The 17914-nt window shown below is 43.0% G+C and overlaps 1 protein-coding gene across 2 annotated transcripts in view; it reads right to left on the bottom strand.

Annotated features, from left to right (window-relative positions):
- Positions 1-17914, bottom strand: part of LOC124800608 (kanadaptin) — a 267444-nt gene that overhangs the window by 131426 nt on the left and 118104 nt on the right. For both annotated transcript variants that reach the window (XM_047263008.1, XM_047263009.1), the window contains exon 4: positions 1361-1491. In XM_047263008.1, the coding sequence (XP_047118964.1) occupies positions 1361-1491 (131 nt within the window). The remainder of the gene's footprint in view (positions 1-1360; positions 1492-17914) is intronic.

Raw genomic sequence — 17914 nt, 5'->3', positions numbered from 1 at the left:
TTCTTGAGGACGGTTGGAAGATTGGGGGTGTTAGGAGAAATGGCATGGGAAATCTGTACTCCACAGTTTGCAGAAACTGATGGTTCACACAGTCTAATTTCTCCTTGTGGAAACAGCATATTAGAGTATCAGCAACATCAGAACATTTCATATTTCAGTAAAATCATTGCTATAAACCTGCTTTACTACATCTCAAAACTGCCTAACCTTGTTATTGGTCTCTCTCTCTCTCTCACACACACACACACACACACACACACATACACACACAACAACAACAACAACAACTCAAAGGCACGGTTGCTCCATAGTGCCAAAAATTATAAGTGTAAAAACAGAAGGCAGGAACAAATGGAAATGGACATCATCACCACATTTCAATATTTTTATCAAGGCAATAGGAAATATATATATAGCTGAGAAACATCTTCAGAAAGTGAAATGTATACTTCACATGGCAATTCCATTTCATTCAACAGAGGACAAATTATTACGAGAAAAAAAGTGAAAGTGGTTTTCAAAGACACAACAAAGAAATGAAAGCACAACAGAAACAGTGAATACATTAGGTAAAAGATGGAAGGAACAAAGAAGTGAATAAAGTCTGTGGGAAAAAAAAAAACTACAGGAACTGAAAAAAAGTCTCTATGTTTCTGATAAGTTTCACTAGACACTGTAACAATATTACGAAAAGGAAAGTGGCTACTCATGATATAGTGGAGATGCTGAACTCACGCAAACACAGCTTGCACACACGTCTGCAGTCTCAGAGAGCTGAAACCACACTGCGAGCAGCAGCACCAGTGCACGATGGGAGAGGCGACTGGGTGAGGGTAAGGAGGAGGCTGGGGTGGGGAGGGGGAGAATTAGTAGGATAGGGGTGGTGGACAGTGAAGTGTTGCAGGTTAGATGGAGGGCTGGAAAGAGGTTGGGGCGGGCGGGGGGGGGGGGGGGGGGTGGGGGGGGGGGGGGTGTAGCGGAAAAGGTAGAAAGGTGGTGGTGAGTTACATTTGCATGAGTGTGTGTATGTCATCTATTTTTGACAATGGCCTAACTGGCTGAAAGCTTTATTTGTGATAGTCTTTTTCTTGTGCCTATCTGCAACTCATGTCTCTGCTATATGGCGAGTAGCAACTTTCCTTTTCACAATATTGTTACTTTCCATCCTGGATTTTCCATTGCTTGATTTTTACTAGACACTGTAAGTTATTCAATATGATGATGAAGATGAACATATTACTTAAATGTTGATTTTGCACATGATACATGTTACACAATACAATATTTCTATTGTAAGGATATTATCATGTTTGTGGGGGAAAAAAGCAAAAGCCAGAAAAATTAATTTTTGTTTTTTTACCGTGAGTAGCTTGGCGTAACATTCCGAAGCGATCCAAAACACGACAAGCTTCAAGAGCACACTGCACCACAGACTCTTTCTTTTTACCCTTCACAAGAGCCTCGGCAATCATTCCGTTCCCAATTGGAAGCCTGAAGAACAGTGAAAACTATTAGATAAAGCACAAATACTAAATACAGGCATAAACACAATCAGGACTTACAACAGTCACAGTAAAAAGAAAGTTACAAACAGTTATACAAGATTTTCAAAACAGATGTTCCAAATTGTCTGTAAAGGAAAGTTTACAATCTATGAATATACTACCAGTTTTAACTTATAACAATGATAAAAATGTTCAACAAATAAATGACAGCGAAATGCCGGTGGTTACTGGTAGAGGAGTGGGAGATATAATAAAAAGGAAACAACCTGGTTCAGAATTATGAATTACTTAGAAATGAAGGAGTCGATTCACTGAAAAACATAAGCACTACGTCATTGATAGTTAAACAAACTAAAGGTAGAGCGTGATGGTGATAAAGTAGCTTGTCTCTTTCTTCTCTGTCATCTTATTATTTTTAGGGTTGTAGATTCAAGTAGACTGATATTTGCGCGAAGCAGAGAGGGTATAAAATGTAGAGCGGCAATGGCAAGAAAAGCATTTCTGAAGACAACAAATTTGTTACCACAGAGTATATATTAGGTGTCAGGAAATTTTTTCTCATAGTATTTGTATGGAGTACAGCCACGTTTGGAAGTGAAACATGGACAGCAAACATTTTAGACAAGAAGAGAATAGGAGCGTTTGAAATGTGGTGCTACAAAAGAATGCCGAAGATTAGATGGGTGGATCACATAACTAATGAGAAAGTACTGAATAGAACTGGGGAGCAACGAAATCTGTTCCACAATCTGACTAGATGAAGGGATCAGTCGGTACGACATATTCTGAGACATCAAGGATTCACCAATTTAGCACTAGAGGGAAGTGGGGTGGGGTAAACATGGTAGAGGGAGACCGAGACACGAATACAGTACTCAGACTCAGAAGGTAGTAGGTTGTAGTAGTTACTCAGAGAAGAAGGGGCTTACACAGGGTAGAGTAGCAAGGAGAGCTGCATCAAATCAATTTATGGACTGAAGACCACAACAACAACAAACACATTCATGTAATGAAATGAACACGATTTCTTCAGACAGGTCCAGAAGTCTCCAGTTTACGCCAGTGGCAATGAGTACACTGAAAATCAAGTGAAGCGTATTTGGAATTTATGAGACAGTGGCTTCTACAACAGCAGAAACAGCAGCAGCAGCTCGACTAATAACTACTGGTCTCGCAACGGGAACAAAACCTGTGATGGCTTACACCTTTGCTAGCACACTGGTTAGCACTAGGAAACATTCTATAGCAGGTGCAGAACTAAGTGCGCCCTCAGGCTACGCATCGATGATGCCCCCAGGGCAGCGTGCATACAGGCCACTGCTACCGAAGCCAACTGAGCTGTCTCAATCTCAGTATGTCACATCGGGACTCAGCTCACATTGCACCTCAATATGTTACACAGTGCTCTAGTCTTCCACAGTGACAGTCATTGCCTCAGACCTCAGCTAGCTGTGAGGGAGCATTAGTCATTGTATATAGCTGTGATACGGACACGGACAAGATTCGAGAATTAGTACATGTTATTTGATTGCTGTTAACCTTAGAACCTCAGACTGGACATCACTGAAGTTAAGTATTCCATTGGTTCCTGAATAAAGTGTATTTTAACTACGTGTGTTTTTTGTGTTGTGGTGAGGGGAAACCGACCACCCACCTATCGTACCACCCTCTCCTCGTCCAGCCAGGAACCACAAAACACCAAATGAGGGCACAGCCGCAACAAAACCGACAACTGGAAAAACGTGAACAGCAATTGGCCTTACTACAGCAGGAAATAGAAGTGTTGTCTATCAGAAACGAGAAACGGCAATTGCATCATTTCCATTATTTACAGATGGCGATGACAACTGGGATACGTACCTATGTCACTTCACAGCATGCGCAGCATAGAACCTTTAATAAATCTGAAAACTGGTTAACCCATAAAATTATTGTTAACTTTACAAGCGCTACCATGTCTCAGAGCCACGGGTCCAATGACAACAGCAAACGTGATCGAGGTCTTTTATTAAATATGTGAATTGAAGGTGGAGGGGTGGGGGAGGGGGGCAGGGAGAGAAGGGACGTCAGCTGCATCGAGACATTATGTGGAATCAGTGGTGACGAGTGAAAATATAACTGACGGGCAATTAATCCACCTTCTTCAGTGCATATGAAAAAATATGCTCGACTTCCTGCGAGAATCTCTGCGTAGCGAGCACGGAGGACGTGGACAGGTGCTATAGATATGTGGTGCTAGATGAGGGTGAGGGTTCGCCAAGATAGTCCATGCAGTTGTGCCAAACATCGTGTTCCAGGTGGCACAGTGGTTAATGCAACTGCTTAGTAAGAAGAATGTCCTGGCTTCAAATACCAGTCCGGCACACATTTTCACTCATCTAAGCTGATTCCACGTAATGTACCGATACAGCTGACATCGATAATCCAATCCATTCCATTCCCTTTCCTTCCCTTTCTCCCCACTCCAACTTCAATTTACATATAATTTATCACAAGTGAGGATTCCGTGTGGTGTCTGCTATTTCAGACATGTTTAAAAGAACAGACATCATGTATTCACATAACTTTTTGCAAATTTTTGTGCACTGAGGGCCCTCCGAAGGTCACTGCCTCGGATAACAGACAACTCAGTTTTCAAAATTCTGTAAGCAGCAAGGGGTACAACACCTTCTAGTGGCACCACTCCACTTCTAATGTAATGGAGAGGTGGAAAGGTCAGTGTGCACTTTCAAGGAGAAAATGGGGAAAATAACGAAATTCCCTCCCCCGTGAACCGTGGACCTTGCCATCGGTGGGGAGGCTTGCCGGACCATAAATGGCTCTGAGCACTATGGGACTCAACTGCTGAGGTCATTAGTCCCCTAGAACTTAGAACTAGTTAAACCTAACTAACCTAAGGACATCACAAACATCCATGCCCGAGGCAGGATTCGAACCTGCGACCGTAGCGGTCTTGCGGTTCCAGACTGCAGCGCCTTTAACCGCACGGCCACTTCGGCCGGCTTGCCGGACCATAGGTGCAACCACAACGGAGGGGTATCTGTTGAGAGGCGAGACAAACGTGTGGTTCCTGAAGAGGGGCAACAGCCTTTTCAGTAGTTGCAGGGGCAACAGTCTCGATGACTGGATGCTCTGGCCTTGTAACACTAACCAAAATGGCCTTGCTGTGCTTGTACTGCGAACAGCTGAAAGCAAGGGGAAACTACAGCCGTAATTTTTCCTGAGGGCATGCAGCTTTACTGTATGGTTAAATGATGATGACGTCCTCTTGGGTAAAATATCCCGGAGGTAAACTAGTCCCCCATTCGTATCTCGGAGCAGGAACTACTCAGTTGATGATGTTATCAGCAGAAAGAAAACTGGCGTTCTACAGATCAGAGCGTGGAATGTCAAATCCCTCAATCGGTCAGGTAGGTTAGAAAATTTAAAAAGGGAAGTGGATAGGTTAAAGTTAGATATAGTGGGACTTAGTGAAGTTCTGTGGCAGGAGGAACAAGACTTCTGGTCAGGTGAATACAGGGTTATAAACACAAAATGAAATAGTGGTAATGCTGGAGTAGGTTTAACAATGAATAGGAAAATAGGAATGCGGGTAAGCTACTACAAACATCATGGAGAATGTGGCCAAGATAGATATGAAGCCCACACATGCCACAGCAGTACAAGTTTATATGCCAACTAGCTCCGCAGATGACGAAGAGATTGATGAAATGTATGATGGGATAAAAGAAATTATTCAGATAGTGAAGGGAGACGAAAATTTAATAGTAATGGGTGAGTGGAACTCGATAGTAGGAAAAGGAAGAGAAGGAAACGTAGTAGGTAGAATTTTGCACAGAACTTAATTATAGCCAACACTTGGTTCAAGAATCATAAACCAGGTTTTAAATTGTAAGACATTTCAGGGGCAGATGTGGACTCTGACCACAATCTATTGGTTATGAACTGTAGATTAAAACTGAAGAAACTGTAAAAAGGTGGGAATTTGAGGAGATGGGACCTGGATAAACTGAAAGAACCAGAGGTTGTAGAGAGCTTCAGGGAGAGCATTAGGGAATGATTGACAAGAATGGGGGAAAGAAACACAATAGAAGAAGAATGTGTAGCTTTAAGTGAAGGCAGCAGAGGATCAAGTAGGTAAAAAGACAAGGACTAATAGGAATCCTTGGGTAACAGAAGAGATACTGAATTTAATTGATGAAAGGAGAAAATATAAAAATATGGTAAATGAAGCAGGCAAAAAGGAATACAAATGTCTCAAAAATGAGATCGACAGGAAGTGCAAAATGGCTAAGCAGGGTTGGCTAGAGAACAAATGCATCCAGTTAATAACACAGATCTGACTCGGATGGTAAAGCTTTACCCTAGGCTGGAAATTGCTTTTGAATTTACGGAAGTGAGTGTGGAGGAAATAGGAAAAATAATAAATAACTTAAAGAATAAGACCTCATCTGGCTGGGATGGACTGAGTAGTATTATAATTAAAAAATGCAAAAAGGAATTAGTTGGAATAATTACCCATATGATCAAATGCCTGAATATCAAGAGCTTTGATGGAACCCAGTTCTAAGAAAAGAAGGCAAAGCAGAAAGGTGGAAGGAGTATATAGAGGGTCTATACAATGGTGATGTTCTTGAGGACAATATTATAGAAATGGAAGCGAATGCAGATGAACATGAAATAGGAGATATCATACTGCGTGAAGAGTTGGACACAGCACTGAAAGACCTATGTCGAAACAAGGCCCCGGGAGTAGACAACATTCCATTAGAACTACTGACAGCCTTGGGAGAGCCAGACCTAACAAAACTCTAGTGAGTAAGATGTGTGAGACAGGCGAAATACCCTCAGACTTCAAGAAGAATTTAATAATTCCAATCCCAAAGAAAGCAGGTGTTGACAGATGTGAAAATTACCGAACTATCAGTTTAAAAGCAAGGCTGCAAAATATTACCGCGAATTCTTTACAGACGAATGGATAAACTGGTAGAAGCCGACCTCAGGGAAGATCAGTTTGGATTCCGTAGAAATGTTGGAACACGTGAGGCAATACTGACCCTACAACTTATCTTAGAAAATAAATTAAGGAAAGGCTAACTTACGTTTCTAGCATTTGTAGACTTAGAGAAAGCTTTTGACAATGTTGACTGGAATAATCTCTTTCAAATTATGAAGGTGGCAGGGGTAAAATAAAGGGAGCGAAAGGCTAGTTACAATTTGTACAGAAACCAGATGGCAGTTGTAAGAGTTGAAGAGCATGAAAGGGAAGCAGTGGTTGGGAAGCGAGCGAGACAGGGTTGTAGCCTCTCCCCGATGTTATTCAATCTGTATATTGAGCAAGCAATGAAGGAAACAAAAGAAAAATTCGGAATAGGAATTAAAATCCATGGAGAAGAAATAAAAACTTTGAGGTTCGGTGATGACATTGTAATTCTGTCAGAGACAGCAAAGGACCTGGAAGAGCAGCTGAACAGATTGGACAGTGTCTTGAAAGGAGGATATATGATGAACAGCAACAAAAGCAAAACGAGGATAAAGGAATGTAGTCGAATTAAATCAGGTGATGCTGCAGGAATTAGATTAGGAAATGAGGCGCTTATAGTAGTAAATGAGTTTTGCTATTTGGGGAGCAAAGTAACTGATGATGGTCGAAGTAGAGAGGATATAAAATGTAGACTGGCAATGGCAAGAAAAACGTTTTCTGAAGAAGAGAAATTTGTTAACATCGAGTATAGCTTTAAGTGTCAGGAAGTCGTTTCTGAAAGTATTTGTATGGAGTGTAGCCATGTATGGAAGTGAAACATGGACGATAAATAGTTTAGACAAGAAGAGAATAAAGCCTTCGAAATGTGGTGCTACAGAAGAATGCTGAAGATTAGATGGGTAGATCACATAACTAATGAGGAGGTATTGAATAGAATTGGAGAGAAGAGAAATTTGTGGCACAACTTGACTAGAAGAAAGGTTCAGTTGGTAGAGCATATTCCGAGGTATCACCAATTTAGTATTGGAGGGCAGCGTGGAGGGTAAAAATTGTAGAGGGAGACCAAGAGATGAATACACTAAACAGATTCAGAAGGATGTAGGTTGCAGTAGGTACTGGGAGATGATGAAGCTTGTACAGGATAGAGTAGGATGGAGAGCTGCATCAAACCAGCCTCTGGAGTGAAGACCACAACAACAACGAAATCCACACCATCAGAAGATGCCCTCACATCGTTTTTATCCACGTACAAAACCACATTGATGGTAGGGAAGAGATCAGCCGAGATGCTTCCAGCAGACAACCTCTGCCTGTCCTCACTCTGCTGTCACTGCCGGACCGCCATCGAGCCTAGGCTGCCGTCTGCAACCAGTGCCGGGCAGGCACTGTGGCATCGGCTCAATTGTTCGGGCACTGTCTGACCTGTGTTCTGGCATCGGCCTGGAAATCACGAGGCAACCTGGTGTATAAGATCACTGCTAAGAGCAACATCCTAGTCCCTCCAGGGGTCACCTCTGGAAATTCCAGACATACCGTATAACCTGTGGCTCCAGCTGGATATGCAGCAGCTGAGATCCGATGGTCTGTCATCTCTGACCGGCAGTGGACCCCCACAACTAGTGAATACGAACTGGGCTCTATCATTCACAACTCTATCTGTTTCAGAACCAGCAGAAGCTGACTGGCATTCCACAAATGACAAAGACCCCATCGTATCTGACACAATCTAGTTGATTGGTGTGATGTCGTAGATGTGCAGAACCTCTCAGATCCGTCACTTCTCTCCCCACATCTGAGATCGACATGCAACAAATCAGGCCAATTGCACATGTCATCCTGGTTGGACAGGAGGGGGGTGGGGGGTGGAGATGCTGTAGCCGAATTCGGCAGCAATACAGAATTACTGTAGCTACTGAAGATCGACCATCACTCGAGGTCCCGATCCCAGACGACACCATAATCAATTCGAGTTCGCCCCAAGGGACACTATCAGTATACACCTTGCTCCTGGACCACACATCATGTCACGTAGCTGGACCCCGTGACTGTCTTTAACGAAGATCCCCTGCCTGGCGTGGTCCCTTCCACTGGCATCAGGCCTGTGTAAAAACTTGTATACTAATGTGACAATTGGCTATGTTTCCTGGACTTTCACGAACTTTGTTTTGGCCAACTGTATTTTTGCAGCATCGAGTCAACCCTGCACGTACTCAGTTCAACCGTGAGCCTGTACTTTGTATGTGTGATGTATACTGTAAATTGTATTCATAATTGTAACATACGACAGTAACATTCTCTAACACTGCCGATAATACATCACTCAGAAATTGGCGATACCTGTTAATCTGTTTGGTAATGTATAAGGTCCTTCGAATATATCACCAACAATTCCGGCCCATACACTGATACTGAAGCAATCCTGATACCTCACATTCACGACTGCCTTATGTGCGTATTGTGGTAATTTATCATGCCATCCCTTGTGATGACCTACACCATTGCTTACTACGCATCACTCATCACTAGTAAAACCTAACATCTAATTATAGGAACTTTTCTTCTAGTTTTAACTAATACTACCTCCTATAGGAATACGTGATCCATTTTTAAATGCCATGTACTTTAGTTGCACTTAAGGAGAAATATACAGTCTCTCCTTTCATAGAATGAACATACAGCGAAAAATCCCAAATAATACACAAAGCCGATCCAAGTCACATAACTATAACTTTATTCACAACAACTGAACATTGGGACTCCACAAGATGCAGAATGCTGGTGTGCGCGATATAGACTAGAAATACGACAAGAGATTCAATCGGCAATGTTCCGCACATACGTAGGCACGGGCCGTCGGGAGACGGAGTGGAGGAGACCGATCCGTGTGCACGCCTTCTACTGGTGGCCTCTAGTGGCCAGCTCGCACTGATACAGTTGGCGGGTGGTACGAGCAGTAACCCACACTCGGTGCACTCGCTCTCACGTGCACTAGTAACAGGATACGGCACACCTCTCCCTCACGAGAAGCGGGTGCCCGGTCGACGGAAGAGATGCCGGTGGCCTGGCGAGACACACGTCCGTCAAATCCACAGCGGTGGCAGCCATTGACAGGGGAGAGAGCCAGATGACGTGCTAGGCAGGCACCAGAGCAGAGGGCCAGAAAGTGCAGAGACGTGGTCACGCATGGTGCCGGTGGGTCCGCGTGACACCTGATGACAGTGCCGGAGAGGAGGGTGCCGGCGCCATCTCTGCATCGTCATCGTCAGCAGGCAGGTCCCGGTGTGGAGAAGACAGAGCTGGAACCCCGTGGTGCTCCTCGTGAAGAAGGCAGCCAAAGGAACAGGTGCTCCTCCACAGTCGGCAACAGATGGCTCGTGGCACAGGACAGTGGGGCGGACTGCGACGACAGGGGCCACACTCGTGAGCACGTAGCTTCTGGCAGAGAGTGGAGGCACGACACACCGAAGTGGTGCACTACCGGCCTGTCGGCCGTACGGATATTGCGAAGGCACTGGTGGACAATGGTGGCTGGTATCCACTTGGGCCAGCAACCGAACCCTCGTGCCCACACCGGCAATCTGGCACAGAGTGGCCAGACGGACCCGAGCACGACAGGTGCGATGCAGTCCGTAGAAGGTGGAGGAACGTAAGTGGCTGTCGGCCAGGCTCTGCTCCCTCACAGACGTGAAGTGACAGGTGTTCAGCAAACAGAGAAGGGCGTCATCCAGGAAGGAACCCACAGCAAAATTTTTCATTTGAGACTCCACCGTTCGCACTAGTCATTCTACCTAACTATCTGACTGAGGGTGGAATCGCGGAGCCATATTGTGATGAATGACATGATGGGAACAAAACAATTGAAAGGTGTGAGAAATGAAATGGGTCCCATTTTGGAAACTAAGGTATAAGGCAACCCTTCAACGCAAAATCCCTGAAAAGTGTACGAATTGTCCTTGACTGATGTCGATGCACACCGGAGAATGTAAGAAAACCAGGAAAATGCGTCCACAACCAAAAGCCAATAGGAATTCAAGATGGGACACGCAAAGTCTACATGAACACATTTACATAGCGAGTGTGGAGCAGGCCTAGGGCATGGAGATGATCCAAAAGCTACCTTTTGACAGTCAAATTGTTCACAAGCACGATAAAATGGATAATCCTGCCATCAATCCCTGGCCAAAAAAACATGTCTCCTAGCTAACAGTTCTTCTTTTAGTGTTCAACCCTGAGGTTGGTTTGTAGCAGAGCGCCATTCCTCTCTTCTGTCTGCCTTTCTCTTCATTTCCACGTATGTCTTACATCCAATGTCATTCATGATCTGTTGCATGTATGATATCCTTGGTCGCCCCCTTCAATTCCTCCCCTCAATAGCTCCTTTTGCTATTGTTCCAATGATGTTGTTGTGTCGTAGGATGTGCCCTACTAGTTTGTCTCTTCTTGTTTGGATGTGCCTCCACAGAGATCTGGTTTCCTGTATTCTTCTAAGCACCTCTTCATTTGTTACTTTGTCTCTCCAGCTGATCTTCATCATCCTTCTATAGCACCACATCTCCAGGGCCTCTAGCCGTCTTCTCTCTTCTCTTCCAATCATCCAAGTTTCACATCCGTATAGGGTCACACTCCAAACGACACCTTTCATGATACGTTTCCTTATTTTCAGACTGATGTTGTTGCTGGTAAGTTCCTTCTCCGATTAAATGCAATTTTGGCCTTTTGTATTCTGGTCACAATTTATTTCCGGCTTCTACCATCTCTTGTGATTTTGCTTCCCAGGTAAGTAAATTCCACTATCGCTTCCAGCTCCTCTCTTCCAATTCTCATTCTCAAAGGTTCATATTCTGCTCCTGTACTGCATACCATCACTTCAGTCTTTTTCTTGTTTATTCTCATTCCATACTGATAGCATAGAATTTTTTCCATTGTTCTGAGGACTTCCTCTAGATCTTCTTTTGTCTCCGTGACTACAGCAATGTCATCTGCATAACATAGCATGTCTATCTTCTGTCCATTAATTTTGATCCCCACCTCAGTAGTTTCTCGAACTTGGTCTATATCTTCCTGGATGTAGGCATTGAATATAAGAGGAGAGAGAGCACATCCTTGCCTTACCCCTTTTCTAATATTTGCTTCTTGTTCATGGTGACAATTCCTAATCACTGCCACCTCATTCTTATAGAAGCTGAGTATCACACAGATGTCTTTGTACTTTATTCCACTTTTCCTCAGCACTCTGAACATCTCTTGCCAGATAACGTTATCAAATGCCTTTTCCATGTCTACAAAGGCAATATAAGTTGGTTTATTTTTCTGTAATTGCTTTTCGATAACAAGTCTCAGTGTCAGAATTGCCTCTCTTGTTCCCAATCCCCTTCTGAAGCCAAACTGATCTTCACTCAGCATATCCTCCACCTTCTCTTCAGAACTATTTTTATGAGCAAAATATCCACAGGTGTACTGCCGGTCTACAGTGTCCAACGGGCACAATATTTCGGCGATCATACATGTTGCCATCATCAGGTGAACTGACGGACTGAGCTCCTGTGAACGTGCCGATACGGAGACACGTACGCTATGGCTGCTTAGGGAAACTGGCTTCGGTCGCGGCGGTGGCCAATTTAAATACCCTCCACCCGCGGCGTGCTCCCTCCACCGTCCGCGCCACGGTCGCGCGGTGGAACAGATTGCGACGGCGTCTGAGATGACATCGGTGTGATGGCTCTGTCCGCCGTGGTCGTCGCAACTATACGTTTGCTCGATTTACTCTTGATTAGCGCAATCGCTGGTTCCCAAGCCTTGCTAAGATTATAGCCACAGTCACGGTTTATGAGGTTGTCACTGGTGCGAATTTCGATGGCCTCTCTAACAATGCTGTCCCAGTATCTCCACGTCTGTACCAGAATCCTCGTGCATTCGTACTCCATAGCGTGATTTTCCGACAAACAATGTCCAGCATCCGCCGACTTGCTCGGATACATGAGTCGAGTGTGCCTCTGGTGTAAATGGCATCGATCCTCGACGGTACGCATCGTCTGACCAATATACGACTTGCCACATTGACACAGAACCTGGTACACGCCAGCCTTCCTCAAAACGAGGTCATCTTTGGCACTCCCCACCAGTGCATGAGTTTTATTCGGAGGACAAAACACAGTTCCGACCTGGTGTTTCTTCAAAATGCGGGCGATTTTCCCCGAGAGTGCGCCTGTATATGGAATAAATGCAGGGCCTACCTCCTCCCTCGTGATTTCATCCATCTCCATAGGTTGTGCTGTAGTGGTTGGGCGGAGAGCACGTTGAATCTGCCACTCTGAGTACCCATTTTTTTTCTTATAGTGGGGTCAAACAATGTTTACTGCAACGAGGCCAGTGCATTTATAAGAAATCTGTCGTTATCTTGCAGTTGCTATCGACTACAAATGTGATATTAGCGAATTTACCTCTGAGATTTGATCTGGCAGACTGGTCTTGTGTAAATAGCAAAATTCGACGAACAAATCAAAAATTACAACATTTCTGATCCAAGTTAAAAAACGTAAGACTTCTTGACGTCAACAGCTACGAAAACACTAGTTTCACAACGCATGGTCAACATTTAAATCTATCTGGTAAAAAGAGACTTGCATCAGACATAAACAAAGCCGCTGACGTAATAATTTGTGAAAACAGCTGTGAAAACAGAAATCCCAACACGCAGGGAAACTACTGGAAAGGGCCAACTCCAATCGGATTTGGTCCAATATAAACAACCCAGAACAGGAGGAAATTCAAAGTGACAAACTAAAAGTACCATTAAGGCTCATGCACTTAAATATACAATATCTTAGAAATAAGCTCAATGTTTTGCAGACTTTTTTAAATGTAGTTGAGTTAACCGAGCATGGACTGAAATCTGAGGACATTATTTACCGTAAACTAGGTGGCTATTTCCTAGGGAATAGCTACTGTAGACAGCATCTTAAAGGTGGAGGTGTAGCAGTATTTGTTAGAGAGCAGCTCAAAGTAAATAAATTAAACCATCTAGATCTGTATAATAATGAAGGCTTGACTGAAGTGACAGGCACTGACCTCCATATCAAAGATTACGGAAAGGGCACAGTGAAACAGAAAATTATTGGGATTTATCATCCACCAAAATCAGAGGTACAGCGTTTCATAGATATTTTTAGTAGAATAGTGGGACACTCTGGCCCAAACGAGGGAACAATACTTGGTGACTTGAATATAGAGGCAACATCTTGCAATAACCATAACAGCAGGCTAATAAATACCCTTAACTCCTATAATCTTATGATGCAGTAAATTCAGATACAAGAGTAACTAGGTCTACTTCTAGAAGAACAGACTACAGAATATTAAGTAAAGAGGTAGAAGATAGTATTAGATGCTGGAATGTGGACTTCCACTACTCAGACCACAAACGTCAATTTGTAGACTGAACACACAAGCATTCAAGAAAGGACTCAGGTCGAAGAACATAAAAGAATGCTTAAAGAGAAAAACATTAATGCTTTTAAAAGTAAGCTAGCATCTGAGGAATGGCAACTAGTTCTTCATCAAAAAGGGTCCAAATACAAATGGGCCAAATTTTATGACATTATTTTACAATATCTTAATTTTTGCTGCCCAGTGAAAGAAATTAAGCAGTAACTTGCAACCAATATGTAAAAAAACACCAAACTGACCCGTCCAGCTTACATGATTAAACTCAGGCAAAATATTGAGAATCTAAGTGTGCTACATAAGGCAACTAAATTGCAAATATTTAAGGATAAGTACAATCAAGCTAAAACACAATTCCAGGAATGGCTCTCAAATTTAACAAAACAGATGCTAGATAAGGAAATAGCTCAGTCAACAAATATAGGGAAGACTTCATGGAATATAATAATAGATATCACAAAGCCACCCCTAAGTTAGATGCTCAAATTGACAGAATCCAACATGAAGGAAACGATATTAATGATCCAGATAAAATCTGCAATACATTTAATGAATATTTTATATCTTCAGCTGTGAATCCAGTTAATAACACAGATCTGACTCGGATGGTAAAGTCTTACCCTAGGCTGGAAATTGCTTTTGAATTTACGGAAGTGAGTGTGGAGGAAATAGGAAAAATAATAAATAACTTAAAGAATAAGACTTCATCTGGCTGGGATGGACTGAGTAGTATTATAATTAAAAAATGCAATAAGGAATTAGTTGGAATAATTACTCATATGATCAACAGTAGTGTCAGTATTGAAGAAAGGTACACTTAAACCTATGCATGAAAAAAAGGATCGAAAGAAGACCTATCAAACTTCAGGCCCATATCACTAATACCAATTTTAAGTAAAATATTTGAAATTGTTTTGTTGACACAACTTAATGATCATTTCACAAAGAATAATTTACTAGCAGAAACACAGCATGGCTTCAGGAAGCATCACAGTACCATTAAGGCAATTACCGAATTTCTCCACAAGGTGTATGATGCCCTGGATGAGGGAATGCAGACAGCAGTGATATTTCTAGACCTCAGTGAACCATGAGCTACTACTAAGCAAACTGGAAACGTACAATATAAATGCCACATCCATAGAATTAATGATCACTTATCTAACCAATCATTAGCAGTGTACAACGCTGAGTTATGAAATTAATGTTCAGATCAAACATTTCCAATCCAGCTATGAAACAGTAAAGCAAGGTGTACCTCAGGGCTCTGTATTGGGACCTTTCCTTTTCCTGGTCTACATTAATAATTCAGAGGCACCTCTGTACTCCCAATTAGTAAGTTATGCAGATGATACCTCACTTTTGTTCTTTTGCAAACAAACTAATGACTTGACATTGGTTGCAACTGATGGCTTAAGTCAAATAACTACTTACTTTCATGATCAAGGTGTAAAAGTCAATATTAGCAAATCCCAGCTATTACCATTTAAGCTTGGTAATTCATACCAAACCTGTGTTGACAATATAAGTGGCATCAAAAAAGTCGACACACAAATACAAATTTTTGGGGATATACCTAGACGGAAATCTTAGATAGGTAGACCATATCAATTCTGTATGCAATAAAATCAGCAGTTCACTGCACTTAATTAGCAAACTATCAAAATTAGACTCTGAACAAACATAAAAACTGCTTACTATGGGACAATATTTGCATATATTAATTATGGGATAGAGGTATGGGGATGTGCTGCTAATAGACACAAGAACAGAATCCTAACACTGCAGAAAAGAGCAATCAGGACCCTGCATCAACTAGGATACAGATATTCATGTAGGGAAACCTTTGTACAACAGAAATATCTAAAAGTATATTCCTTGTATCTGTACAAATTAATAACATTCTTTGTGGACCATAAAAATAATGAAACTAAGTGCTCTGATGTGCTGTTGTGACTTGCTGATCTTTCAAAGTGCCGACGTGCAGTTACGCGCGTCCTCTGCATGCAGCGCTGTCTGGCAGCCATGCAGCAGCAGCGACACCTAAGCGGCCAGCCAGCCAGCAGCCGCTAGACTCGGACTCAGTTATGATTTCACTATTAAAGTGTACACACGTCTTACTCTGTTTCCTTGATCTGTGACTTTCATGTATTGCGTCTTCCTTGAAATATATTTGTTCAACTTGAAGTTATAACAATTGGCGACGAGGTAGTGATTTTTATTTTCCATCGTTGACCCACACGTTTCCATGCCTACTTTAGAGCAACTATTGCAAGGTCTCATAGAACAGCAAACGCTTCTCACAAATTCGATTCGTGATTTCGTCGCGGCATCAAATGCAGAGCGTCTCTCGTCATCTCTACCTCCTTTTCCTCCTTATGACGAGACGGCGGAAGACTGGTCTGATTACGAAAAACGTCTTGGAAAGCACTTTTTGGCATTTCACGTCGCAGACGAACAAACATGTAAGTCTCTGTTCCTTTCATGGATTTCACCTCAAATGTATCGGTTGTTGTCGCAATTGGCTTCTTTGAAGGATACTGCGTCTTTGTCCTTTGCTGAAATGTGCTCACCTCTGTCTGTCTATTTTCAAAAGCAAACGCATGTGGTAGCCTCTCGTGTTGGCTTTTATCATTGTCAAAAACAACCGAATCAATCTTATCGTGCTTGGGCTGCTGAACTTCATGGCCTCAGTAGAAAGTGTCAATTTGTTACAGAAGTTCACAAAGAATCCTACGCCGATTCCATGGTACAGGATGCTATTATGATGCTATTATCCGATCGGCACCCGACAAAGAAGTTAGACAACGTGGCCTTCAGTTGGCAAATCCGTCTCTAGATGAAGTCCAGTCCATCACTCAGTCTTTTGAAATTTCTGGTGCCACTGGAGCTCCAATAGAGGCATGGGGTGATGTCGGGGAAATACAACCTCTGTGCGATGTTGACGAAGCATGTGGCGTGTCCCCGCCGGCCGATGTGGCTGCAGTACGCTCCCAAGCGCAGCCTCGGCCTAACCGTAAACAAACCTCTAAGAAACTGCAACAAAACCCACGGCAACTTCCTTCATGTCCGCGGTGTTTTACGAAACATTTACAAGAAGATTGCCCACAACGTTGGGCCGTGTGTCACAAATGCAAAAAAAGGGTCATGTGTCATCCGTTTGCAAATCCGACCGCATACATGATGTTCATGAACATGACGCTGATTCTGATTCTGTGTTGTCTGTCAATTGTCAGGGAAGTTATTCCTCACTGTCCAAATACTTGGTCGAGATGTTCGCATGCAGGTGCCACTATCATCAATTCTCAGACGTATCTTCAGTTGGGTTCTCCAATCCTGTCACCTGTCACTAGGCAATTACAGACTTACAATAAACAGAAGATTTCTCTCTTGGGACAATTTGATGCTGAGGTATCTTACAAATCTGTTGTTCGCACTGTTCCCATATTTGTGGTTGACCCTAGTAACGAGGAGAATCTTTTTGGTTTCGATGCCTTTCGCGTTTTTGGGTTCTCCATAGATGACTCTGTCAGTATCATCTCTGATACTATTCCTTATACTCAACTGGATTCCTTGTCGACGACATTTTCGTTCCTTTTTTTCTCCTGGGTTAGGCCGTGCAAAAGACTTTGAAGCTCATATCACGCTCAAACCCACTGCTCGGCCTAAGTTTTTTCGGGCTCGGGCCCATTCCTGTGGCCCTTCGTGATCAGGTCATACGGGAGCTGGATTGTCTCACTGCTTCAGGGGTCTTGCTTCCTGTCACTTCCAGTGAGTGGGCCTCTCCTGTCGTTGTCGTTGTTAAGCCAAATGGTGATATTCGTCTCTGTGGCGATTTCAAAGCCACTGTAAATGCTCAATGCCTTATCGGTTCTTAGCCTATGCCTCGACCTGAAGAACTGTTCACTAAACGTGCTGGAGGCCATTATTTTTCTAAACTTGACCTGTCAGAAGCTTATCATCAACTTCCTCAAGATGCTGA

The sequence above is a fragment of the Schistocerca piceifrons genome, chromosome 1, assembly GCF_021461385.2.
Source record: "Schistocerca piceifrons isolate TAMUIC-IGC-003096 chromosome 1, iqSchPice1.1, whole genome shotgun sequence".
NCBI classification, from domain to species: Eukaryota; Metazoa; Arthropoda; class Insecta; order Orthoptera; family Acrididae; genus Schistocerca; species Schistocerca piceifrons.
The sequence above is the reverse complement of the archived record's forward strand: the minus strand, read 5'-3'. Positions and strand labels throughout refer to the sequence as shown.